The following is a 27,886-nucleotide window of genomic DNA, read 5'->3' on the forward strand; positions in this document are numbered from 1 at the left end:
TGCTGGCTTCCCTTTGTGCCAGCAGGAGGGGCCATTCCACAGCTTTCTAGGTAGTCGCAAGCCACTCACACTTTCAGAGGGCAGGGACGGGGCAGTCACCTGGGCCATCCCCAGCCCTGGGCTTGGCTGAGCAAGACAAAGAAGATGCCTTCCATGGTGCTGACGCTCACATCGAGAGTCATTTAGAAAAGGGGACATCCAGCTGAGAGGTGAGACTCACATCAGCAATGCCACCTCCGGAAATGCTGGGTCACAGCAGCTGCTCAATGACAAAAGGTATTTGCAGCTATAGTGGCCTCACTGCCCAGCGCCTTCTAATGCTCTCATCCATGCATGGGGCACGTTTCCCTACCATAGGCCCCCGTCCCCTGCCATGGACCACGCACAGTTATGCCGGAGGCAGGAGGCTGCTTTCCATGAAAACATTCCTTTCTCCTCCTCTGCCTCTACCTCCATTTCCTGATGGGGGAGACTGATAAAGAGCCACAAGCTTCGGTAACACTGATTACCAGGTAAGATTACACGTAGAAAGGACTTAACCACTGGCCTTCAGAGAAAGATGGATGAACACAAGGGTTAGGCTTCTGAAAAGAGGTTCCAGAAACAGATATCCCCAAAGTACCTAGAGAGCCGCCTACCACCTCACCCACCGGCAGGCATTTGCAAGCACACAGAAGGAAAGGAGCATGCACAGCTGGGAGGCGGCCACTGGGGAGAAGCCACCTGTGCCTGGCTGAGCAAGACCCAGCTAGGAGGGTCTACACTAAATTTACTAAAATGGGGAGGCTCTGACAGTGGGCACGACTCCTGGTAAAGCAGTGTTTCTAGAAGAGCTGCAAGGGGACGAGGTGGACCACGATTACCTAGCAGTGACGAGCTTGTACCAGGTGGGTGTTCCTAGTGGACGAGTGCGCAGCAACTCCCCCTGGTGAATAACAAAGAATCCCCAGCCAACAGCAGCTGTTGTGGAGACCAAGGGCAACCATGATGGCTGTCTCCAGGAAGAGCAGAACCAAAAGCTCCCCTGGCTTCCTCAGCAGGCCCAGTTCCCTTCTCCACCCCCACCCAGATGGCCCTTCCTCCTCATCTCCACCCCAGCACCATTCCTAAGGCATCTTCCTTTCTCACCGACACTTCCCCAGCCTGCCTGTTTCTGATGGGCACTGTTCTAGCTGCACTAAACCATAACCACACAAGGAGACAGTAATGGCTTTTTAATGACTTCAGCTCCAATTATGGAATAACTGCCAAGCCCAGGCTGCCAGCTGCAGCCCCGCCAGGAGACTCAGACGGGAGACAGGGCGCTGATGGATAGGTCTTTCAGCTGACCCTGGAGGCTCCTCCATCACGGGCGCCTCCTGCTGGGGGCCTGAACAGGGAGGCTCAGAAAAGCCACTGGCTCAGTAGGGTCAGAGAAACCCAGGCTTCAGCGTCCACAAATCCACCCGCTCTGGCCAGCACCAACAAGACAGCAGCTTCACCTCTGAGGGAGCCCGCCCCTCTACATCCACTCACTTCCCCCAAGGCACCCCACAGATATCGGAGCAGTCAACCACGATTGACAACACGGGGCAGGGACACAAGGACAATTCTGTGCCCTGGAAAAGCACACACGGCCAACATCCTCTAGCCTGTTTCCCTCCCTCTCTTCGTAGACTCTACCTTACAGGCTCCAGCTACTCCACCAGCGCTAACCAGAGGCCCAAGGGTCAGGGAATCTAGGGACAGACCCAACCCTCTGGACACACTTCCCATGTTCACTTCACCCTCCCCTCTTCCTGCCCTCATTCTTTCCCCTCAGTCACAGTGGAAGCTACCCCTGCTGGACCCAGGAAATCAGAGATGTGGGCTGTCAGGAGAGGAAAGGCCGCCAGGGCAGCTGGCTGCAACCCTGTGCCCAATGCCGGACCCTCGGAAAGTCCAGATCTGTGGCTTCTGTTGCCTGGCAACTTACTGGGATACAGTGGGAACCAGCGTGGCTCCAGAAGGGAGAGGACCACACTGCTCACAGGAGTTCCACCCTCCCAAGATGCATCATCTCTATTCCAGCCAGCAGTTCCCAAATTTACCAGGTGCATTCAAACTGCTGGAGGGACTAAGCCCTGACTCGGTCATTCAGAACTGCTGAGCAACATCCCCCAGAATCAACCCACTCCTCTCTCTCTTTGTAAAAGCAAGTGCCATGGATGATTCTAATGCTCAGCCATGCAAATGCGACCATGAGCCACAGCTGGTGATCTCTAAAGAACAAGAAAATCAGGGAGTTGTTATAAGACTGTCACCAGAAGTGAAGTGGTGGGTCCAAGTGCCCAGGGCACTTCAGAGGCCGAACCTAGCAGCAGAACTGAAGGAGTCAGGAGTCCCATTACTCCCTAGAAAACAAAGTGAGGAAGTGGTGGGAGGATCCTAACAAGGGCCAGGAGGAGGGGAAACCCAGAGACTTGCTTAGGTTCAACCTAAGGAAGAACTTAAAAGTCACAGCCATCTGATCGGAGGCCGTGTGGCAGGGATGCCATAGGGAGCATCCACACTGAGAACTAAACGACCTGTAAGGGCTCTTCCAGCCTGAGATTCTCTTTCTGTGACCTACAGTGTGCTTTTCAAGCAGTGCTACAGGAGGCCCCATGGTGGTGCGAGAGTACTGTATCCCTCAGGTGTGCTTTGAACCCAGGTATGGGGCTGGGAAAGCCAAGGAAGCCCTAGAGGCTATCCGGGGATGCCACTTTGATTCAAAGAAGTGGACGTCTTGTCTGTGCTGCAGACACAACCAGGAACCTGATAAGTTCTCTGCTCTCAATTAGTTCGTGACCAAGTGAGAGAAACACCAGGCAATGGCCTCAGGACCATGAAGACAAGGGCACCGAGGACAGGGCCACCCCAATCGCACCCAGCATGGTCCTCCAGTATGCCGTGGGCCTTAGTCCTTCCTGACTCTCGCCGCTCCACTTCCAACTTATCAAAGGCTGTCAATGTACTAAGGGCATTTAATATTCCTCAAGAACACAGGTAAAGAGAAACTGGCAGAATTAGAAATTATTAGTACTAATAGAAAGAAACAAAAGAAAAACATTCCAATTGTTAAACTTTATAAACTCAATGGCTCCCTTTGAAGTCAGAATGTGAGATTAATCCATGATCATTATACACTGAGCCAAAATTACCCATAAGAAGATTATCACCAACTATCATTTCTCTAAAGAAAATAAGCTGGGCCCAGGGAATGCAAGGTGTAACCATTAGAGAGGGAGTAAAATCCTCACCAGCAGAACTAGCAAGAAGCCAGCCAACACCTCTCTCCCAAAACCAAACGCCACATACCAGTTCTGACATGCTGTGACATTAGGGAAACCTCACATCAGTCAAATCACATGCGTGCCACTCCCTGCCCCCACTCCCATCTGCAAGTAAAATGCTTTGTCTGTCTTCTGCCCCAGTTTTCTCTGTGATCAGACAGCATGTGGCTTTGACTGCAATCAGCAGCCCAGTTAATGCAAGAAGCAATTTGAATCTCCTCCTCTCAGCCCAAGTCTCTCATTTCAGAAGTCTACACCCCAAGTCCAGTGCTTTCCCACACTCAGTGTGTGCCCAGAAAGACCCCAGCAGGGCAGGGGGGATCCTGGCAACTGTTGACATAGCCTGCCTCCAGCTACACACCCCCCACTCTACAATAGAACGAGGAGGCGGGGTGACAGGCATGGGGAAAGCAAGCAGCGCAGGGCTATAAGGGTGTCGAGATGCTCCTTGGGGCCAGGCTTCCAGGGAGGCCGAATTCTATGCTTCAGGGCTGAGTCTGCGGCCCAGGAAAGGAATTGGAGGCATGGGGGTGGAGGGGAGACAGTAGTTGGACCTGGGCTGGGGCAAGTGCCAAATCACTCCTTGAAGGATGCCAGGGCCCTAGGCACTTGCTAGAACAGAGTCATTTCCTAGAGACAATTCTACCTTCCTGGGCCACCTTTCCCAGGAATAGGCTTAAGCCATTCCGTTTGAGGCAGATTTTCTTTAAGACCCCTGCACACTCTCTACAAGTTGCTTTAGTCCCTGGCTCCCTGGGAGAAGCTTCCTAGAACCATGTCTTGGCCTGGCCCACCTCCAGTTTGCCAGATCCTAAATACGCCATCATCTCCACAGTCACAAGTGTTGCCCCTCCCACCCTCCTCAGTCCATGGCCACCACCCCGCCATCTGGACCCCCACACACAGGTACTGCCACAGCACTGGAGTCCACTCAGCCCACAGGCCCTGCCCAGGCACCTCTGCCGCGTGGCTAGAAAAGGTTGATGACACTCTGTGGGGTTGCACTGTCTTCTAGAAGGTCCTCAGCCCACATGTGCCAAGAAAGGCCAGGATCCTCCAGAAACTACCTGTGCCCCAGCATGGAAGTCTGTCCGGGGCAGCAGCTCTCCTGAGTTAGCGCAGCCCCAGTCCCTGGTTCCATGATGGAAACAGCTCCCTGATCCGTGTGAGACTGAAGTGTGACTACATGTGTCTGCAGGAGATCCTATGGGTGACTTGCATGTGGGCACGTGTGTGTGTTGCTGGTGGTGGTGGGGAGAGACACAAAATAACCTGGAAACCCCTGAATCCCCCACAGGAGCTGAGATTAGAGGTAAAAATTCTCAAGAGAAACCCTGAGTTCCCAAGCCACGTGCCTGTTTTCAGAAGGATCTGCTTTTAACAAGCCTTGGGCGGTTTCAGCTAGTTTCTATTTGGGACGCTGTCTGGACAGACTCAGAGAAGAGCCCTGTCAGAACTATTTTCTGTCAGTGACTGGTATGAGGCTCTAACAGAGAGCAGGCTGTGTTACAAGGCGGGTCCTGAGGATCTGATCCTGCCGTCCGCTAGCACGTGCACCTGGGTCCCCCATAACACAGTAGGCCTTAGGAGTCCAGCACCCTTTTTACACACGTCCCTCTAGGAGGCCTAGAGACAGCCCCGTAGCCCATGGCAACCAAGGAGCCAATGGGTGGCCAAGAATCTGGCGCTACCATGGCGATGAGCTCCTTTCCCTGGTAATAGAGAGAATGGAGTAGAGTGGATAGGGAAAGGCCTGCACCTGTGAGGGGCCCCCAGAGACCACCTTCCTGCCCCCTTCCCACGCAAGTGGGAAAGTCCAGTCATCCTTGAGATAGACCACAGTGCCTGGCAGCAAAAAGTGATGGGCTTCCCTGCATGTGCCTGGATTCTTGAGTGCTTTTGTGCATGTGAGGGCAGTTCTATGTACCGTGAGCTGGTGTGTGTCTAGGTATAGACCTGCTAGCAAGTAGATTATTCAGTGTCTGAAAAGGATTGAGTAGCACTTCTGAGTGAGAAGCAGGTGTCAGTTATTCTCCAGATACAGCAGGTGGACACGCACAGATATGCAGCATGTGTCTTTGTGAGCCCAAGAATTCTTGTGTGTAGAATATACGGGTGCATGTCCATATGACCACTGGTGTGGTCTTGGTTCAGAATAACTGTCTTCACGGATCCATGCTTTGAGAGTGTGAACGGACCAGCAGGAGCGTCTTTGGCCCAAAGCTCGGACGTCCTGTGGGTGCATGCGTGCAGATGTATGAGCGTGTGCGCGCACCCAACACAGGCGTGTGACTGGGGTGCTGGGCCTAGGAGGGGGCTCAGAGCAGTGTGGGCTCCCTCCGCAGGCGGCCACATGGTGCTGCCTGACCCAACAAGGCCCACACAGGCCCCTTCCAGCAACCCTGGAAGATAAGCGGGTGGAGCGGGGCAGGCGGGATCAGTCCGCAGGGGCCCTCAAAGTTGAGGGAGGAAAGACAAGCGACTCCAACCCGCGCCCCAGTGCTGGGATAGGTGGGGAGGGCAGCGGTGCCCTGCGCCCCGGCCGCGTATCCTTGGCCAGCTCACGTCCCGAGTCGGGGGTGGTGGGCGCCCCAGCCCGGCGCCCGCGTACCTGTAGGGAATCCAGTCGGAATGCGGCTTGGAAGTCATGTCTCTCGGGGGCGGGGCGGTGGCTGCGGCTCTGGAGGCCGGGGCCCGGTGGGGCCAGCGCGGGGGCCCTGCTCAGCTCCCGGGCCGCCCCGGGCCGCATCCTCCCGGGCCGGGGCGTTGGGCCCCGCCGAGGCCCGCGCTGCAAGCCAGGGCCCGGGCTGCTGGCTCTGCGAGCGGCTGCCTGCGCGGCGCGGCGAGATGGGCGAAGCGGCGGGAGTGCGCGGGGCGTGCGCGCGCGTGGAGGCGGGGAGGCCAACCGCACCGTCCCGCGCCCCTCTGGCGCCAAGGCGGGAGCACTGCTTGGCAGCGACCGACCGCCCGCCCCTTCTCCCTCGCCCCGCCCCGCCCTCGGAGACCCCACCCCCCGGCCGGCTCTGGGCCTGCGAAGCGGCCTTGCCTCCTACCGCGAAATCGCCGCGATCCACGCACCGTGCACGTGACCGCGCCAGCGCCCACCTTCGGCTAACGGCGGCGCTGCAGCCAGTCCCCAGGCCTCCCAGCCTCAGTTTCGTCTTCTGTGAAACGGGGATCATTCGAGCACCTCCCTATGTACCTGCCCTACCTATCTCCGCTATGAGATGGGAAACCAATGCGCGGATTTGGTGGGGACAGGGACCTGGCCCGGGGCGGGGATGGAGGAGGAATCCAGTCGTGCAGGAAGAGGCGGGGACCCTCCGGGCCGAAGCGTGGAGGTTGACCTTCCCCCACCCCCACCTCCGAGTTCCCACACCCGCGCCTGGGTAACCCTCTGTCTTTGGGTTAAGGAGGTGTTTCCTCAGCAGCAGCTCCCTCCCATCTAAGCTATAGCGTCAAGGGAAGGGGAGCATTTACTGTCTATTGCATTCCCAGCCCTTGCAAATTTCTAATATGTAATCTCCACAGTAGCCTTGAGAGACAAACACCTTATCCCTATAACCCAGAGAATAGGAATGCTGAGATGCCCAAGGCCGTAAAGCTAGGAAGTGGTGGAGCAGAAACTGTTCTGTGATCTGTGTACTCCAAAGCCCTTCCTAGGGGGCGCAGTTAACCGGAGGCAAAAACCTCTACAAAGATCGTCTGAAAGTCTCTGCGCGCTGAGGAAGTCCTGGCTGTGACTGGGACCAGCTTGAATGCAAGGCATGGCACACTGAGAAGGTAGAGGACCCACAGCAGGGCGAGCGGAAGCAAGGAGCAGTAGGTTGAGGGGTCACCAGGGCCTGCGTGTGGAGCAGGTGATCAGGGAGAGGTCTGCGGAGGGGCACAGCCCCCATACGCCCCGTGGGCGTCCTCATGTGCATCCTGGATTCTGCCCCACCATCTGCGCCATAAGAGTGTTGTGCGGGGATCTTCTGATGATAAACAGGCGGTCAGGACTGCCCCGCAGAGAATGTGAGAACAACCAAGTGGGTTGAGCGAGGGGGCTCATCCTGCTGCCCTGGGGCCACAGGCAGACCCCCACCCCAGGACTCTCCCAGCCCTTCAGCCTTGCCTTCTCTTGCCGAAAATAATTATAAAACAGCCGGGCGCAGTGACTCACGCCTGTAATCCCAGCACTTTGGGAGGTCGAGGCGGGCGGATCACGAGGTCAGGAGATCGAGACCACGGTGAAACCCTGTCTCTACTAAAACTACAAAAAATTAGCTGGGCGTGGTGCCGGGCACCTGTAGTCCCAGCTACGAGAGGGAGGCTGAGGCAAGAGAATGGCGTGAACCCAGAAGGCAGAGCTTGCAGTGAGCCAAGATCGCACCACTGCACTCCAGCTTGGGCGACAGAGCGAGGCTCCGTCTCAAAAAAAAAAAAAAAAAAATATATATATATATATAAAAAACACAGTAACCACTATATTTGGATTTGCTGGGCGTCAGGAGCTGTGTTAGGTGCTACATACATATTATAATTCGTTTAATCCTCACAGCCACCCTAGAAGGTAGGCACCATTATCATACCCATTTTACAGCAAAGGAACTGAGTTACAGAGAAGGCAAGGATCTTACCCAAAGTCACACAGCTGGTCAATGATGAAGCTAGCATTCACACACAAAAGGTCTAGGTCTACAGCACTTACCCTCAATCTCCTTTCGGCCTATCACAGTTCATGCAGTGTACACACACACATACCTACACACATGCATGCACACACACACACACACACACACACACACACACACACACAGCCTCTCTCTCCAGGCTTCTGGAGCTCAGGACAAGTCAGACCCATCTCTGTCTGGGACAACATTGATGCTGTCTGAACACTGTGACCTTTGATTATTTATCATTTATCAACTTCCAAGAGCTATCACTGTCACTGGGGACAGACAGCAGACAAAATAAAACACCTGGGAGTGGGGTGCAGAATGCAGAAAGCAGGGTTGTTTTGTTGCCTGCTGGGACGCTTGGCCTGGACTTTGTTGGCCTCCCAGGAAGGGCAGCAGAGATTGGTCCCTACCCTGGAGACCGCAATGGAGCAGCAAAGCATTGCCCAGAGGCCTCTGTTCTTCAGGACAGAACCTTGCCTCGAGATCAGAAGCTTTGACTCATGGAGGCCCCGCCCTCCAGGCCACCTCTTCCTGAGTTGCAATTAGTAGCTACCATGTCAGAGACAACTAGAGTCTAAAAGACTTTCCCTTCAAGAATTTGAAGCTGTTTTCCTCCCTTTATTCCCAAATTACCTGACACCTTAAAGCAATCAGAATTAAGTTGGAAGGTCTCAGGAGCCTGGAGTAATTGAATCTATTAAATAGACAGTTTAGGCTCTGTCCTAAGGGAGCAAAATCTGGAGGCAGAGTGAGGTGCAGAAATAAGATGGCTTTCCAAGTGTCTTTCTGCAGAAGTTACATATGTACATGGGATGTGGGGGAACTGTGGGACTAAGCGCCAGTGTATGCATGAGTGTGAGTGTGTGTACATGTGAGGGAGCTGAGTGCCAGTGCACACAGTATGTGTGAGTGTGTATGTGTGTGCATTTGCATGTGTGTGCATGGGATATGGGGGAGCCAGTGGGACTGAGTGCCAGTGTATACATGAATATGAGTGTGTATGTGTGTGCATGTGTGTATGCACATAGGTTGTGTGAAAGCCAGTGGGACTGTGTGCCAGTGTATGCATGAATGTGTGTGCATGGGAAGTTGGGGGCAGTGGGACTGTTTCAGTGTATGCAGAAGTGTGTGTATGTGTGTGAGAGATGGCTCTGCAGTCTGAACAGCACTGCACAAGACCATTTGTTGGATGGTACGCGTGCAAGGGAATGATGTGTGTGCTTCTTCGAGTTCTATGGAGTGCATGAGTGTTAACATTCAACTCAGAATGCATGATGGGTTTTTCCACTCAAATGGCTTCCGTGGTTGACATTTTAAGTTTATGCCCTTGGCTTCTATCCAAAAGCTACTCCAGAAAGTCACATAATGAATATTATACTAGGCCACGGTTAAAGTTATATTTTTACAACTGCACTATAACAGTGACCCTTGAAGAAGGGCATAAGCTTTTCAAATTTAGCCCCAGGAGCAAGGTTATCTCGACTGAAACACCACCACACAGCAATCCCAACATGCCTCCCTCACCACCTGCCCAAATCCTGCAAGGGTAAGATATTTGCTATGAATTTAAATCATCCTGTTTGCATTTTAGGCATTTTCAAATGTGGTGATGAAATGTTTGTGAGGGGGAGTGAAGGAATGCATGGGGAGTGAAGTGGCCCAACAGAGACCCTCGCATCTGCCACCTTAGCTTGAGGATCCCAGGGCCACCACCCCCCTCCCCCGCCCGCCCTGCCTCAGCAGGATCAGCTCACCCAGGGAAGAAGGTTAGCATTTTGGCACTTAGCCACCTATGTGGAGTCTTATATGTGCTATACTTAATGTGACTTTTTATTGAATGTGGGCCATCTCTAGTCAATTTTGGAAGCAAAGGGATATGAATGATAAATTATATCCATTCAGATTGAGTCCTGCCTGGTGGCTTGGCATTGTGACCTTGCAGTCTGAGGAAGCCAATTCAAATCAATCAAACATCAACTAGCCCCTCGAAGGCTGATGCAGGGCTGCAGTGGCCTTAGTGGGGGTCAGGTGCATGGCTGCTCTCAGGGAGCTTTCAGTCTGGCAAAGGAGATAGGAAGAAATAATAACTGTACCCCACATTAAGGTGTTGGTGTTACAACACATGTATACAACGTGCTGAGGGTGAGGGGACACAGAAAAGAGGCAGTCAATGAAAGTCCCTAGAAGAGGGGAGGTCAGGTTAGGATAAGCCTTCCCAAGAGTAGAAAAGGATGATGGTTGTGCTGGGCCCTGAAAGATGAATAGGATTTTGATAAGCTGATAACAAAGGAAGGGGGAAACTTAACAGTTACTGAGATTCTACAATTGAGCAGACACTGTCCTAGGGTCTTTCACCAAAGCGCCTTACAGACAGAGAGGATGACATGAGCAAAGATATGGAGACATGAGAGTACATGCCCAATGCACTCGAAAACCAAGGTGCAAACCAGCATGGCAGCATTCAACCAATAGGTGAATGGTTCGGTGTGGGAGGAAATGGGCCTAGGCAGGGCCAGATCATATGTCATCCTGAACATCAAGCTAGGGTGTTTACAATTATCCTATAGTTTGGAAAAATCCTATAGACTCTATTCTAAGGATGTGGTTCCCAATGGGGGACCACTAGAGGGTTTTAAGCCAAGAATAATCTGCCCAGATTTAACCTTTAGAAAGAAATAATTGGGAGCAGAATGGAGGATTGAGGGAGACAAGGCTGGTGGTATGGAAAACTGCTAGACAGCTATGAGTAAAGTCCAGGACAAAGATGAGCCAGCCCTAAAACAGGGTAAAACAGCCATTTTGAAGCTGTGGGTAGACATCATGGCAAGATGGTAGCATAAGTATGGGTGGCCAGATAAAGCCCTCTGTAATTCCCATTTAAATAACTGCAGAATGCACAAAGACCATTGCACTACTGCTGATGATTGAGATAAACAGGCTTACAATGTCTGAAAAAAAAGTAGGTCAACCACTAGTAAAATTAAAAGCAATGTCTATTTTCCAAATCACTGCTGAAAATAATAGCAAATCATTTCCACACACACAAATACACAAAAGCATAATCTGTAGGAAACATAGAACGCATAGGGCATAAAACAAAGTAATAGGAATAAAACCAGATCGAATGGTTATGAGGTAAATGTAACTAGAGAGCCTGTGAGCCTGGATCATACACAGCTATCATTTGTTGAGTGCATGCTCTATGCCAGGTGCTCCTCTGTGTGTTTCATAAAGACAAATATGGCAATGGGAGGATGAGATGGGATGCTTCCAGTCTAGGCTCCACTTGGGGGTCCAAATGAACAGATACCACATTCCAAAGTGAAGTGGGATACACCTCTTGGAAAAGAGGTGGCGAAAACCTGGATCCATGCCGTTAGCTGACACCCATCGCTAATATATACAAAACGGGAGAGAGGTTGAAAAAAGGGTTGTTAGAGGTTTAGAATGAATTTCAGAGAGAGCCTTTGGGGTCAAATGATCCCTAATACATGGGAGGGGTGCAGGGTGCTATCATCTTCACCTCAAAGCCACAGAGTGGGGCCTTGAGGAAACCCCTAAGTCAGTTGATATGTGGCCACAATGGTCTTGGTGCCACAGTGGACAAATCCAAAGAGCAGCAAGAGTGCTGCTGCTTCGGGATCAGCCTGTGCTCCCTGGTTTGCAGGGCAAAGCACACGTGAGTGTCTCTTGTGGACAAAGGTGGGACCCAGCAAGAGAGCTAGATGTGACTGTCTTAGATCCAGGCCAAGAGGGCTCCTCCAAGGGAGGAAGTGACACCGAGGGAGACCGGGTTTCCCAGAGCCTGAGAAAGAAACCATAGGATCGGCTATGGGGAGAAAGTATCACCCTCATCAAGGGAGGTGCAGGATGAGACTCCAGCGATGGGGTGGTCTCCACCAACCTGCAAAAACACCCCAGTGGGAGAGAGGGCCCAGAGAACAACAGGACACCAACTCATCAGAGTACAGTCATTGAAGACCTTTCCCGCCCATCTTGTCTCCTACCTCCCTCCCGCTCCACCTTGGACCCTGGAAAGGGTCAGGACTGTCATGTCCAAGCTCCCCTCAGGCAGCTGGCCTACAGCAGACTGTGCTGGGAAAGAGATGGTGTAACTCTGATGTTTCAAGATTTTTTTTTTATTACAACAGACAGGATGCATTAATTACTGACAAGACAACCTCTGGTTACCTGAAACTGGCCAGAAAAGTCATGGGACTTACCCTAAATTTAATATAATTTTAGAAGGGAAAAGAGCCCTACAGAATAAATTTAAAGAGACTGTGGGGGACAAAAATAAAGTTTGCTTTATGATTACATCTCATGAGTCATGCCTATGCCTATTCAACTTAACAATTACACATGACTTCTCCCATTTAATCCTCAGAGCAACACTACAATGTAGGTACTATTATAATCCCCACTTTACAGATGAAGCAACAAAAAGGTTATATATAATCTGCTGAAAGTCACACTGATAAGAAGTAATAGAGTTCAAATTCAGATTCAGGCAGATTAGCGTTGTAGAGTCCAGAGAACTACCTTCCTCCAGAGAAAACCAGATGATGGGCGCCTTAGCCCTTTGACTCATTAATTCCTGTTCTAGAAAACTAGTCAAAGGAGTTTGAAAATGAAGTCAACAGTTTATATACAAAGATACTGATGGAAACTTTATTGCTAACAGGGGAAATTGGTTGGGGGAAGATAAACAAAATGTCTATTAATTAGGACTCCGTTAAGTAAATAATTCAATGTTCACAGGATGGATCACTAAGCATCCTTTATGGGGAATTTTTGTCTTTAAGAGACAGGGTCGGCCTCGCACGGTGGCTTCCGCCTGTAATCTCAGCACTTTGGGAGGCTGAGGTGGGTGGATCACATGAGGCCAGGAATTTAAGAGCAGCCTGGGCAACATGGCAAACGCTGTCTCTACTAAACTTACAAAAATTAGCTGGGCGTGGTGGCGGGCATCTGTAATCCCAGCTACTTGGGAGGCTGAGGCAGGAGAATCACTTGAAACCAGGAGGTAGAGGTTGTAGTGAGCCAAGATTGCCCCACTGCACTCCAGTCTGGGTGACAGAGCGAGACTCTGTCTCAAAAAAAAGAAAAAAAAAAGAAAGAGATGAGGTCTCACTCTGCACCCAGACTGGAGTATAACTGGCGCTATTGTAGCTCACTGTAGCCTTGTACTCCTGGGCTCAAGTGATCCTCCTGCCTCAGCCTCCAGAGTAGCTGGGACTACAGGTGTGAACCACCACACCTGGCTAATTTTAAAAAATGTTTTGTAGAGATTGAGTATTGCTGTGTCTCCCAGGCTGGTCTTGGACTCCTCAGTCAAACAACCCTTCTGCCTCAGCCTCCCACAGCACTAGGATTACAGGTGTCAGCCATCGCACCCAGCCTTATAGAGAATTTTTAATGACAAAGTAATGGACTTATGAGATGGGGATACAATATTTTAGGCAAGTATAATGCTCTATAAAAAAGCCCCACCAGCCGACACATATATGGTCTCATACAAAGTTGCCTAGAGTGAGGGACACAGTCCATTGTCTCAGCTTTGCCGCCCTAGGGGCCACATCCTCCATTCCAGACGGCCACTTCTTCCAGGTGTTTGGACCTCCTCTTAGCTCCAGCTTTGACCCCTAAGACCTCCTAGTGACCCCTGAACAGCACAGACAACATCCTCACCCCCAATGTTGGAGAAGACAGACAATAAACACACACTATTGGTGCAAAATAGATTAGGTTAAAAAAATTATATATATAGTAATGCCTTACAAGTTGACATATCCTTAGTCGCCTAGTGTCATATGGTGTGTCACTAAGATGAAAGCCAAGTGGCTGCAAGAAACACCTGCAATTCTTAGCCTGGTTATTTATCTTGGAAGGGAGCAGAGGAAGTGCAGGAAGGATGCTGAACTGTAATATCTGTTCTTTACCTATTCTGAGGCATTTGCTGAGTGCTTCCTAGGCAGGGAGACCCAGGGCTGGAGGACAGTGTCCCTGATCCGGGGAAGCTTCTGTTCCCAGCAAGTCCTCTTGCCCACTTGCCCATGGGGCATCTAAGTCTGGGGAGCAGAGGCTGAGATTATAAATAGAAAGAGTGGTTCTGAGGCTGAGTGCTCAGGCCCCTGTGCTCAGCCTCCAGGAGGGGTTTGTTTCACCAGCATTATTGGATTTGCAGATAGGCAACAAGGAATTAAGCTGATCAGGAAGAGACAAAGAGAGCTTTCATTTATTCAAAAATGCAGGATTTATCTAGCAGAGCCCTCTCCTTTGTCAAACAGAGAGCCATTTCCTTTATATCCTCCAGCAAAGAACATTTTATTTTGTAACCTTTCAGAAAAGCCTATGAGTTTGTGTTTTTGACCTGTTTTTCTCCCTGCTCTAAGAAAACCATGATTATTTAAAATGTGAAATGCATATTAAACAATCTTATTCTGAATTCACAAACCAATCTCTCCAGCAAGAGGAATCAGTCCCTGAAATGCAATTTAAACTATTTGAAAAGTTTATTACTCCCAACACACCATCTTTTTGCTCCATGGCCCTTCCCTTTTGCTGCTGCTGATTCTTAAATATCAGACTCTAGAGCCACCACTGAGGAAGCAGAGTCCTAAAAGGTAGTGCTATGGGACTGGAGTTTTCCAGACTCTGAAGTGGGAATAAAAGTTCCAAGACCTTATAGAGGCAGCAGCTATAGAGGAAAGAACGCCAGTGCCAGGTTCCAGTCCTGGCTAAGTTGCTAATATACTGTGTGACCTCAAATGAGGATGTCCCCTCTCTGTGCTTCATGAAAGAGAGTGGGATTATCTCTAAGTCTCCTTTCAGCACTAAACATTCTCTGATATTTTGACTCTTTACAGCAGGGCTGTTAGGAGACAAAAGAAGATGATTATAGTTTGCTCAACTCTGAAATAAGGTGAGAATTCTTGCTTTACTGTTTTTTGTGTTAGCATTCTTGTATTTTATATAAGAAACACAGCCGTGAAAACACATAAGACTTAGGGGAGCTGAATGCCTGTCCTCTCTGTGCTGCTAACTCACTGGGTGACCAGAGACCACTCTCCCCAGGCTCGCCTCAGTTTCCTCATCTGTTAATTAGAGACAACGTATGCCTTGCCTACTGCACATAGTGTGTGAGGCTGAACTGAGAAGGAACGTGTGTCTGTGAATGCTGTGCTAGAAGTCCAAAGTACCACGGAGATGGGACAACATTTAGTACTTAGAGCTCCCACTCACTGAGTCCTCACACAGGGCCAGCACTGTGCTAAGTGCTCACTTGTATTGTCTCATTGATTGCTGGCAGCTCCCTGAGGAGCTATTATACAGAAGGAAGCAGAAGCACTGTGGGTGGTCACAGCAGCAAGGATTTACTCAGCCTCGCCAGGCCTGTGCCATGGGGCCTCCGCCGCCCACCACAGATGAGGGTGAGAACAGGTGGTCCCACCACTGCTGCCCTGCCTGGGCTCTAGAAGGGAGGAAGGGAAGGAAGGAAGAGGGTCCCTTCCCCCTCCACATCTCCAAGCTGAGCTCTGGCTGGAGGAGGTGATGCGCGAAGACTCCTTCTAGCCTTCCTCAGGTGAGATCATGCCCAGGGGTGGTGGGGCTGCGGGGCAGTACCCACCTCCGCCTCCTTCCACCTCTGCATCCTTTGCTTTGCTGTGTCTCTCTCCTGACCCCTTCACAGCCCACCTGCTCTCCATGTCTCTGTGTCTGCTGAGCTGTCACCATCCTCTCTGCTGCTGCAGAGTGGCTCCTTCCTGTACCTCCACCCTGAGGAAGGCATGGGCGGGAGCTCTGAGGATGGGGGCTTAGCTTAGCAGAACGAGGCCCTGGGATTCTGAGCTGGACATCTCATGCCAGGTGGCCCTGTCCCAGCCCTTGCATTTCTGAGGATTTCTGGGGTCTCCCTGGAGACAGGCAAGTAGGGTTGGCCCTCAGATGAACTTCAGAGGTCTCCCTTCCCCCCAGTGGGAGGGGCCTCAGGCCACTGTGTGTTCCTCTAGCTCAGGTCATCCTCTGCTCTGCCCCAGCTACATGGTCCCTGCACCGAACACACCCCAGTTCTCTTTGTCGTACTGTGGCTCCCCGTATCTGCAGCTCAGCCTGCCTGTTCTGAACTGTGTCCCACCCCATCCTGCTGGCTCTGAGAGACAACTGAAGCAGTTTGGTGAAGGACACAAATCTCTTATAAAACTCTCCTTGCTCCTTACAGGTGACCAGACATTTGCTGATGTTGTAGGCCCATGTTCTCACTTGATGTAAAAACACCATTAGTGTCTTGGATGTCAGGAATCCTGAGTTTAGGCCTAAGTCCCCAGCCTCCTATATGACCATAGAGAAATGCCTTCCCAATTTTCTTGGCCTCAGTGTATCAGTGTATAAGATGAGGGAATTGAATTAGATAAGGTCTAAGGCACTCAACATCAGTGGAGCTCCATTATCAAGGGCCCCATCTGAAAATTTACATTAAAAGGATACACATTTCTCACCTCCCACTCCCACTTCCCTGGGACAGCAGCATAGAGAACACTCAGGCTAGACTTACCCCTGTGAAAAATGCATGATGAGCACAGACCCATCCCTCACCCAGTCACACACCCAGAAGACAGATGGCAGCTCGGGATGCACTCCGTAAGTGGGTCTGAAGTCCCTCCCACCCTCTCTGTGAAAAAGAGTCGAGGTGATGAGTGCTTAGGAACAATTCAAACGTGCTCTGCCATGAACCACATGTATGCCTTGGGCCGTCCTGGGGACTTAATAGTTCATATATGTAAACCATTTAAAACAGGCAGTAAGAGTTAGCTGTGGTTACATAATGATCTGCACCCCCTTTCCCTCCAGCCCCCCTGCAGTCTGTTCTCACATGGCAGTGAGTGATTTTTTCATAATGCAAATCTCTCCTTGCACCTGCTGCTTCAAATCCTTCACTCGCTTCCCTTGCTCACAGACCAACATTTTTAAAAGTTCCTACAAAGTAGTCAAGTTTCTGGTCTGCAGCTATACTGGTATGCTTTTAGAGAAGCCAGGTTTTCTCTACCTTTGCAGACTTTTAGGTCTGGAATCCACCTCCCATCCCTGCACCCGAAGGCCAAAGCCCTAAGGCTGAGACTGAAGTCATGGTTCAGTGGGGACCAAGGAGGCCCCAACTACTTGTATTTCTTTAAAATTCCTGAGGGGGGCATTGATGAACAGGCATTAGTCTACTATGTTAGAAAGGAGGACTCATGGTTTATATTATTACAAGTGATCTACTGTACGGGGCCTGAGAAAATGTAAGGGAATCAACAAGAAAACCCCCAGAATCAGAAAGTTCAGTAAAGTTGCCAAATAAGATGGAAAAATAGCCAAGAACATTTCTATAAAAAAATTATCATTTGCAAAATGAAAATGAAAAAGATCTCATTTACAGTGGTACAAGACTACATATGAAAAGTTTTAAAATAATACCAGTGAGACTGATTTGTGATTCATATAAAGAAAATTATAAAATGCAATTGAAATTTATAAAAAGAACTTGAAGAAATGGAGATTCCTAATGTATTTCTGTATGATAGGAAGACTATTTTAAAGACATTCTTCCTAAATGAGATTTCATTTAGTTCGAAGCAAAATTCCAAGGGGATTCTGAAACTTGATAATGTACAGAGATTTTTTATGCTTCCCTGTGGTGATGATTTAAGGAAAGGAGGGTGAGCCCCAAGATAGTTTGTGAACGTGGGTTCTGTGATAAGAAAGCCAATGTGGTCATGTTGACTTGCTGGCTAGTGTCGATCAGCAACGCCAGCTCCACCATCCCGTGACAGCATGCCCACACAGTGCGGGCATCCTGCCCCACATCCCAGGATGGCAGATTAGTGGGCAACAGTGAGAGTTTGGGGTAGTCAGGGCGTTGGTGCCACCACTACTCTCTTTTTTGCCTATTTCTCTCAATCAATGGCCATGTTTTTCCATTTTCAGAGCCATGAATTAAGAGTGCCCAATTCAGCTGACCTGTGTGGATGCCCAGGATTAAGGCAGACTGAGATAAGCTACTCCTCTGCCCCTAATTCCTCTGGATAACCCAGGTATAGATTATCTGGAAGGGAAAAAAAGCAAAAAACAAAAACAAAACAGGTAAGAAAAGTAAAGACAATTCTGATAATGGCTAATGAGAGGAGCACCAATCCCATTAGATACGAAAATAGACAGTGGCAACAACTGAAGCAATGTGATGATGGACAGGAATCTCATGTGAAACTTCAATGGAAGAAAATAAGCAACCCAGAAATATACTCTAAGCACTTAATTTCTCTACAAGAATTTAGGGTTAATTACCCAACCCCCCCCCCCCAATAATACTAAATTTAAAAATGAGAGTATAAAATCATTATGACAAAAGTGTAAAATAAAGTGTCCTGTGGTTATCTGGAAGGGGACAAAGAGAGGTTGCAGAGGTATGAGACTGGGCTGATTTTCAGCATAAGCAATTGTTGTTATTGTAGGAGGTGATTTGTGTAAAGAAAAAGCAAAGAAAAGATGGAATGGTTCAGCAAAGCAGAAAGGACACTGGGCTAGAAGCCAGGGGTCTGAATTCTAACCACAACTCCTCCCTGCGGAGTGATCGTGGGCTACGTCTTTCTCATTTCTGGGCCTCACTCCAACATTTCAAAGATAAAGAATTAACACAAATGACCTGCAGCAGCCCTTCCTGCTCAGCCTTCTGGGATTCAACGATCATTCCCCATTTGTGGTTTCTACAGCAGGACTCAATGGAAGTGCAGAAAGAAACTCAGATCTTTCCTGCCCCAAATCGCAGAATGACCTCGTAGGCCGGGTCTGTTCATTTCAGTACCGAGGCTCTCACTGCACCCAGCCCCATCAGCCACGGGGATCCAGAGATGACTAACACAGGGCACTGGCCTGTGAAGATCATGGGTTACTGGAGGACACAGATGGACACAGACAACAAACAATAATCCCAGGCGGTATGAAGTCAACCCAGCCAGAGGCGAAGACCCATGCGGGCAGAGCAGAGAGAGCCAGAGGAGTCTGGCAGGGGACCAGGCAGGGCTTTGCAGCAGAGACAGCCTTTGAGGCTGGGTATTAAAGGATACAGAGCTCAGTAAAGGTAGATGGGGCGAGGGAGCCACGGGAGTTAGGAAAGCATTGGGGTGGATGGCCTGCCTGGCTGTAACACGTGGGGAACGAGTAGGGAAGAAGGGTCTTGGAGACGTTGTATGGGACTGGGGAAGTTGGTCTGGAACAGGGCCAGGCTGCCTGTAAACAATGGGAAATCGCAGGGGTGCAGGGGTGTGGTGGCGTTGGGGAAGTGATCCTGCCTATGAGGGAGGGGCAGCCTTGGCAGCAGGGTCTGTGGCGAAGCCAGAGGGAAGCAGAGATACCAGTGAGCAGGTTCTTCAATAGCCCAGGGCAGAGCTGGATGCGCCAAGGAGGGGCCTGGGGTGAGTGGTACAGCTGAGGCAAGCCCATGGGACCCGAGGCAGGACAGCACAGCGGCAGGAAAAGCACAACTGAGGCCAGACAGCCTGGGCTCTTCGTCTGGGCTCTGCCTAACTGTGTAACCTGAGGCTGTTTAACCATTTCCATCTCAGTTTTCTTATCTGCAAACAAGTGGAACGCTTTTTAGGGACGTCAAGGGATTCCATGATTTAATAAAAGCTTTTAGCATGGTGCCTGCACTAAGTGCTATTCGTGGTGGGGGCGATGATGATAGAAGAGCTGCATGTTGGAGGAAGAGGGGTCTGGACAGTGACTCCTCAGAGAACCCAGTGGGAATAGCAGGTTTGAGAAGGGGTTGGGCATTGTGAGTTACTGTTCAGATGTGCCAGGTTTGAGTGTCTGCAGGCTAACCCATTGCAAGTGACTGGAAAAGTGCATCTGGAGCTTCGGGAGAAGACATGTGAGGAGAGGGAAATTCAGGGAGTCCTGAGCCCAGGAGGAGACTGAGGCAGAGGCTCAGGGGAAGGTGCAGACTAAGGGAGAAGAGGGCTGACAGCAAAGACTTGAGTGTGTAGCTGTGGAATCCAGCATAGAAGCTCCTTGAGAACAGGAGTTTTCACTGTGTTGCTCCCTGCTGTATCCCTAGTGCCTAGTACAGTGCCTGGAAGAAAACAGGAGTTCAATAAATATTTGTTAAGTGAATACATGAGGAGAATTTTTCCTGTCATTCACTGTAAGTATTTTCTTAGGCACAAAATAGTAACAGTAGCTAACATTTATTAAACGCTTACCCTGTGCCAGGCACCATGCTGAAAGCATATAGAGTCCCATTTCATCTTTACGACAGTCTAGAGAGAAGGTACTATTATTATTTCCAGTTTATAGATCAGGAAGCAGGTCTCAAAAGGTAAAACAACCAGCTGAATTCACACAGCTCGTGAGGAGCAGAGCTAGGGGCCAAACCCGGGGCTGCAGGACTCCCTGTGGGTGCTCTCCTAGACCCTGACTTAGCAAGAAAGGAAATGGAGCAGCAATGCCCTGTGCCGGCTCTCACATGCTCAGTAAAGAGGGACTGTTTTTAAATCTTGCTGGAGGAGGTGGGGAGCCAGAAGAGCTGGAGAAGCCGGACCTCGTTGGTGTCAGACTTACGGAGTGAGGCCATTTCACAGACCAGTATTTGGTGAGGCCAGACTGTGGAAGAATGGGAGCAGATCAGGAGCTAGGAGTGGAGCTGCCTGGAGCGGGAGAGGCAGGATGGAGGTCAGAAACTTACTGAGAGGAAGGAGCTCCATCTGTACACGGTGATGGTTGTGTGTGTGAATGTGTGTGCATTGGGGGAAGGTATTAGGCTGCAAAGGTTGTCCAGAGGATTCAGGCAGGTCCAGAAAGATCCAGGGTTGTCCCAGGGTGACAAGGACTAGAGGTCATTTGCAAAGTACAGGGGCTGCACAGCTGGCAGGCTGAGTTTGTGCAGGTCTTGTCACACCTCTTCAACCTGCTTTCCTAACCAGTGCTGAAGTCCTCGAACACCCGTGGTTACTATACTTTTCCTAGACGTGCGCTCCGAAGAGGGCATGAGGAGCCAGACAGGCTAGGCTTGCCCCAGGTCTTCAGCTCGCAGGCGACAGATTGGGATTCAGAACCCTGGACTCCTCTAGCTCCTGAGCGGTACTGCCCCAAGCAGGCTGGCTGCCCTGGGAAGTCTGGGGCACCTTCGGCCTATCTCTCTCCAGGCTGTCTGGACCCTCTGCACAGCCCTGCTGCCTCCAGAGAACGAGGTTCATCACTCAGTACCCTGTTCACAGTAACTGCCTGGGATTGGGATCAGGGTCAGGGCATAGGCCGCAGAGCTGTACAGGGGCCAGCTCCCTCTGGACTGCACGGAGTTGCTTTTGTCCCCATCCTTGCTCATTCCTGACTCATGCCAGGCCCTTCCAATTCCCTTCACCTCCATGCTTCCTGCCCCTGGTAATGCTCCTGCAGGGGAAAAGGCTGTCATGCTGTGTGCCAAACGGAACTTCATGTCCAGCATCTGAGCAGACCTGTTGGTTCTGGACACTCTCCAAACACCCTGGGGATAGAGGAGAGAACTGCAGAGTGCCCATTCTTCCCCTGGCAGTACCCTTGGAGCCCCTATGGCCTCAGGGGCCCTCAGGGCAGCCTCCCTCTGGGCTCCTTCCTCCTTGGCCAACTCTGGGGTGACATGATTAGCCACTGCCCAAGCACTGACCACCATGCACAACCCGTTTCATGTCTGACCAACCCCAGACTGGACTCTGAGCTCACAGAGAGAAACCCTTCACAGCGATATGACTCTGAGGGCAAGAGGAGGGTCTGCAACCACAGAATCCACACCATCATTTATGTGTGGACCTCCTACTATGTGCAGGAGTAGTGCTAGGGGCTTCCCATGCATTGTCACAAGGCCACACACAACTTACTTTTCAGATAAGGAAACCGAGGCTCAGAAACTTGCCAGGCTTTAACCCCTCCACTTCACCAAATTCATCATTACCCTTGGGTCAGATAAACCCTGAAGCACAGCTGCTCTTCCAGCTCTGCTCCTAGGTTTACCAGAGGGCATGCTGTCCCTTCCTTCACCCTTCACTCCGTCTACAGTGGAGGCCTATTTGGGCCCACAGATACACTCAACTCTGCTCTAGGTACTAGAAGAGGCAAATGGAAGGAAACTGACATTTGTTAACAACTATTCTTGCTGAGTGCTGTCATGTATTATGTTCTCATTCAATCTTCTTAACCACTCTATAAGGAAGGTATGACTATCCCCATTTTAGAGAAAAGAAAGTGAGGCACAGAGAGAACTGAGGTCACACAGTAAGGTATAGGTCTACCTGAATCTAAGACTCACACTTCTACCACATGAAATCACATCTTAACTCTGTCTCACTCCCATTGTGGAACCTGGGGCACATGCCATGTCTCCTCTGTCCATTACCACCTGCCCCAGCACCACCAAAGCCCTGGCCCCATGAGGAGCAGGCCAGGAATGAGAGGGAAAGGGAGTCTGCTTCCTTCCCAAAGCCTGGAGGACCTTAGTGGGCCCAAGACACCTGCTACCCCAGCAACGTACACACTTCCCCCTTAGCCTGATGGCCACGATCCTGGCTTGGCCTCTGCAGAGAGGGGCCCTTCCCAAGTCCAGGTGTGGTCTGGAATGATGATCCCCTGGCAGCTTCCACCAATTCTCCTCCAAGAGGCTGGGCCTTGTTACCTATATTATACATTGGCCCTGTGTCCTCTCGTCCCCTAGAATCCTGCTTCAACATGGAGAGGCCCCTGGGATTCCAAGACCTCTTTTGGTTGCACAAATCACTCTTCTGCTCCTACCAACAATATCCTGAGTATCCATAACTGTCTATTTGTTCCCAAGTTTGTGGAGTCCTCTGACACTATGATTTAAATTGCTGACTTCAAACCCTATGCTAGTTCCTCCTGCCCCACCAGCCATGTCTGCCCTGACTTACTCTCCTCCCTCATCTGGCCTGTCTGCTCTGAGATCCCAGGAGGCCCTGTGGCCCTACCTGCAACAGCCATGGCACCTAGTTTCCATCACTGGGTTTCATGCCCCTGACTCTCACTGTCTCTGCCTTGAGTTCCTGGTATCACTGAGGAGCCCCGTGTCATTATCTACAGGCCACAATTTTTGACCCCACTTAGGTCAATATTCCCTAACACCCTCCTTTTCCACAACTCCCCATGCTTAGACCTCAGCCAAGACATGAGGGCCCAGACCTCAACAAATGTTACTGATCTTAGCCAGCCAGCCCTCTCTAGCCACCATGAGTCCTGGTTTTACAGGCACTGGGTAAACTCTTGGTACAGCTCCTGGATGGTCATTAGGATCAACAGGCAGGTATGCTACAAGCCCCAAATCTGGTTTATCCCCATGGCCACAGTCATAAGCATAATATGGTAATCTGTGAACCCAGAAGGCTACATCTGGGGTAAGAGGCTGTGCAGCCTGTCCAGTGGAGCTCAGGCACAGTCCATCAAGGTGGGGACAAGCATGGGGCCATGGGTTCTCCTTCTCCCCTTCATCTCAGTCTTCTCCCTGGGGCAAGTGATGCTGTTTTAAAACCATATTCATTCAACCTCAGAGCGTTGGAAACTATGGCCCTGATGTACATGCTGGCCTATTGCTGGGAGACTGAGAACTGAGTAAGTCTGAAAACTCAGAGCTATCCATTTTTCCAGTCCTGATCCAGCTCTTAGACTCAGGACCAATCCTGCCATATCCCTGCAGGACAAATGACGCCCATCAGGTTCTCAAAGTCCTTCAGAGAATGTCCAATGTCACCGATCATTGAAACAACGGCATTACAACAACTTGCCGCACCACTCCTGACCAAAATCGCAAAATGAGAAAAAAGAAAGTAAATAAAACAGCTAAAAATAAATTAAAATGATGAACCTTTATACTGCAGGGCTGTGGGGACAGCTATAGATAACTGGTGTCACAGTAAATGGGCTCAATATTTCTGGAGAACCATCTAGTAATATGTGACAAGAGCTATAAAATTGTTCATGCCCTTTAACCTAGTAGTTCCACTTGGGGAATGCTTCCCAGTAAAATACTAAGAAAGTAATTTGTACGGAGATATTCATAGCCATGATATTTATAATAGCAAGAAATTGGAAGGAGCCCAAAGGTTCAGCACTTGGGGATTGACTAAGCAAATTGGGTCGAGTGAACACTCCGGGATGCTTCACAGCCAGGAGGTGTGGACATGTGCAGTCTCAGGCAAAATGAATGTGCATCCTTGGGCCAGCAAGATGGGAAAAAACCGAATCAGATGGCCTCTGACTCCAGCTTCAACCATGGAAGCAAACGTGCAGTCGGCTACTTGGCGCTGTCTTCATGTTCATTCAGTTAAGTCAGTAAACTTCATGTCAGTTATGAGGGTTTTAAAGGTCATTTATTTTACTTTCTTTTTCTAAAGGTCATTTTGAATTAACTGAATTCTTTTTTAAGAAGACATTTAAAATGCTAACAAGGAACTCTGTGGAAGAGATTTCATAACTGTCCTTGTGTACGCTCATCTCCCGGGAGTCCTTTCTGACATCTCATCTCTCTTTCCTCGTGTCCATGCAGGAGGACCCAGGCTCACCCACGTGGCTGGACAGGGGCTGCTGTGGACCGGAGGTGCTGGGCCCTGAGAGAGCTGTGAGGGCCTCAGCAGGCCCAGACACTGTGATGGGGCAGTCCCTGGCCCTGATGCTCCGTCACACCCCTTCCTGAGCCTTCCTTCCTCTGGGGCCCACTCTGTGCTCCATGCTTTCTCCTGTGCCTCAGGAAGAGGTTACTGAAGAGCATGGCGGCCCCTCCTTCCCATGAGAGTGCAGATGACCTGAACACCTTCCAGAGACAATGTCTGAGTGTCTAAGGTGGCCCTGTAGGCAAGGGCCTGGGCTTCCTGGCCTGGGGTAGGTGTCCCCCAAGAGCAGTGGTTTCCTCCCCCAGCTGCAGCCTGTCAGAATCACCCAGGGAGCTTTCTAAAATAAAGATTCCTGGGCCCTGCCCTAGAGTCCCTGTGGGCAAAGCCTGGGAATGTGCGTGTTAAAAATATTCCTAGGGCTTCTCATGATGCAAACCACTGTTCTAGAGTCTTTGATGCCTAAGAAAGAAGGTTGTGAGCCTGCCTTCTTGGGGTCCTGGGTTCAAAAGGCTTTTATTATGAGCCAGCAGCCACGGTAGAAACTGCAACCCCTCATGTGTATGTACACACACACACACACACACACACACACACACACACACACACACACAGACACACACACACCCCTTTCAGAGGAAGGCCCTGCCCAGTAGCCTAGAGCATCTGGGAGAGCCCTCCATAGGCCCCTGACAATGCCTGGCTCCCTAGCTCTCTAGAGGCCAAGAGCCAGCCTCCGCCTCAGCCAACACATGTGTGTCTCCCCGGGACTGCAACCTCCCAAGCTTTCTGGGTTCCCCACGTCCTGTGGCAGGGTCTCCTGCTGCAGGAGCTCTTGGTCCATGCCCGCGGTCCCAGGTGTGGCAGTGGGGGCCTGCGGCCCCACCTGCCCAGGCCATACTTACGGAGTCATTTTATAAAGCTGCGTCCTCCTCTCAAACAGCGACCCTCCCCAGGCCCAGGACCACACCCCGGCCACTGGCGTGGCCTGGGCAGACTCCGTCTCACCGCCCCCCGTCTCCAGGACACTCTTCAGCTTCACAGTGGTGCTTGAGTCCCCCAGCCTGTTGTCAGGAAACACCGAGAGTCGTCACCCTGCCCCACCGACCACCCTGCCAAGTGAGAACGGGCTGAAGCCTCCGTAGTCCTGGGGAACCGAGAACAGAGGAGGAGGAGCAGGAAGGAACTCCAGAGGTGGGGTCTCTTCCCAGCAGTTTTGGAGCAACTTTCTGAGCCCTATCTGGGATGCCGAGGAGGTGATGGGGGGGTCACTTTTGGAGGGGTCACCCCCTCCAAACTGTTCCTGAAGTAGCAAGGGAGCTGGGGGTCCCTGGAGTTCCCCAAAAGCACTATCTCCAAGGCTGGGATCCGGGGGCCCAATGCGGCCTTATTTGGGGATCTGGATCTCTTAGGGGTAGGGGCAGCGACAGGGGGCAGGACAACTTCCAGGTAATGGGAGGGGCCAGTGTACGCAGGGACATGAGTGTGGGCTAAAGAGGCACAGAGCAAACTAGCAAGATCTCTGTCCCCTTTGAGCTGACTGTCCTCATCCTACTCTTGCACCCCAGGATCCCAGGGCAAGGGGTGAGCAAAGCTGCCCCTCCCCAACTCCTAGGCTCTGTTCTGAGGGACAAGGAGGGGAGCCAGGAATCGACTTCTCTGGGATCTGAGGTCACACACGCTTGAAGGGCCCTGGTTTTCCCTGTAGAGGCACCGCAGGGTGTTTCCGCCCCCATCCTGAGGCCAGCTGTCTCATCCTCCTCCCCACAGCACACGCCCCCACACACTGGTCTAGGCCCAGGCTTGCCTCAGTTTACTGAGCGTGCCCAGCTGTCACTGAGGTTTGAGGGAAGCTCTGTGGGGCTGGAGGGAAGCCAGGACACTACCCGCTGAGTCCTCTCCCACACAGGTGGCATCGTTGCTGATGCCAGGCCCAAGGAAGGACGAAATGTGTTGTGTCCTGTTCAGAGACTCTCTGCATTTGTAGAGACAATGACAGAGAGCATCAAGGAACGAGGAGGCCGACCTGTGGCTTCACAGCACTGGGGCAGCAGAGAAGGGCCAGGGCCACACAGGCCCCACACTGGGGCACCCTGAAGGCTGGGGCTGGGGATGAGCCAGCCATCAGGTGGGGGCAAACTGAGCTGCATCCACTGCTGAAATCATGCACAGCTAGGCAGAGTCCAGGCCTACGTAAGCGTGGACATAACCGTGACTGTGCTGTGTGGGTGGCAGGCAGGGAGTTCACATAGTGTCTGTAATGATGATGCTTGGTTTTCTCAGCGTGTGTTATTCCTCAGACTCCATCAGCTTCTATGTTGGCAAGGATTCACAGACCCCAAATACGTACAACAGTATAAGGGATCTTCTGGCCCAGTAGTTTTCAGTTGGAAAACATCCTGTCATGAAGAGGCTAACAGAAAACATAAATGCAAGTGGCTCTGGATGAAGCTGGGGACAGGATGGGACTAGAGTTCCACACTCTCAGCCTCTCCCTCCCTATCACCCTCAACTCCTGCTTCCTGGAGATGCTCTGGGTGACCCTGGGGCTCCAAATGTCATTTGAAAATCAGTGGTATGGTCCAGCTTTCTTATTTTCAGATGAAGAAGCTGAGGCCCAGAGTGGGTAGAGATCTGCCAAAGGTCACACAGCAAGTTGGTAGCAGAGCCAGGGCTGGAGCTAGAACTGAGGCCCCATGACTCCTAACCACTGTGGCCTCCAGCTCCTAAGCCAGAGGTGGCCAGCAACCCCACCCATGGTTCTGACCTCCTCCAACCTTCTCCTGTCCCCTCTCTGGCTCTCCTGCATGGAGGAACCTGGTGTCTGGACCACCCCTTCCAGAAACAAGGTCCAAACAGGCCTGAGTTCTTGGCCCTTCAGCAGTAGATCTGGACCCTTGTGACTGTGTTCTCCACAGGTGACCTCTTCACTTTCTTGGCTTTCCCACCTGTCCACGGGGCTCCCAAATCTACTTCCTGATGGCTCCCCTGAGCTCCAAATGCCTCTGGGCCCCTCCAGGGGCACCTCTAACTCTCCAGGTTCAAAGCAACTCACCTTACTCCAGACCTGCTCTTCCTCCTGATTTTCTGGCCATGTGCATAGTCCTGCCATTCACTCAGTCATCACCCCAGAAACCCAGGCGCCACCCTAACCCTCTTCATCTCACCTGCGGCTCTACCTGTGAAGCCCTCCTATCGGTCCCCTCCCCTGTCCCCAGTGCCTCTGCCCAGATTGAGGCCTCACATGTCCCCAGCCTCCTTCTGGTCTCCTGGACTGCAGTTCTGCCTGCTCCAGGAACATTACACT

The 27,886-nt window shown here is 51.1% G+C and overlaps 1 protein-coding gene and 1 long non-coding RNA gene across 7 annotated transcripts in view; both read right to left on the reverse strand.

Annotated features, from left to right (window-relative positions):
- Nucleotides 1–27,886, reverse strand: part of TUB (TUB bipartite transcription factor) — an 87,801-nt gene that overhangs the window by 18,564 nt on the left and 41,351 nt on the right. For 2 of the 6 annotated variants that reach the window (XM_077964868.1, XM_001104584.5), the window contains exon 1: nucleotides 5,905–6,160. The exons of the other annotated variants lie outside the window; for them this stretch is intronic. In XM_077964868.1, coding sequence (XP_077820994.1) covers nucleotides 5,905–5,942 — 38 coding nt within the window. In that variant the 5' untranslated portion in view covers nucleotides 5,943–6,160. Of the gene's footprint in view, nucleotides 1–5,904; nucleotides 6,161–27,886 lie in introns of those variants that run through there. 6 annotated transcript variants of the gene reach the window in all.
- Nucleotides 18,312–27,676, reverse strand: LOC144334565 (uncharacterized). The gene is made up of 4 exons (XR_013404541.1): nucleotides 27,635–27,676; nucleotides 25,485–25,643; nucleotides 20,197–20,253; nucleotides 18,312–20,066 (listed from the first exon to the last, which is right to left on the reverse strand). It is a non-coding gene; the product is annotated as an uncharacterized LOC144334565 (long non-coding RNA).

Source organism: Macaca mulatta, chromosome 14, assembly GCF_049350105.2.
Source record: "Macaca mulatta isolate MMU2019108-1 chromosome 14, T2T-MMU8v2.0, whole genome shotgun sequence".
Classification (NCBI taxonomy): Eukaryota; Metazoa; Chordata; class Mammalia; order Primates; family Cercopithecidae; genus Macaca; species Macaca mulatta.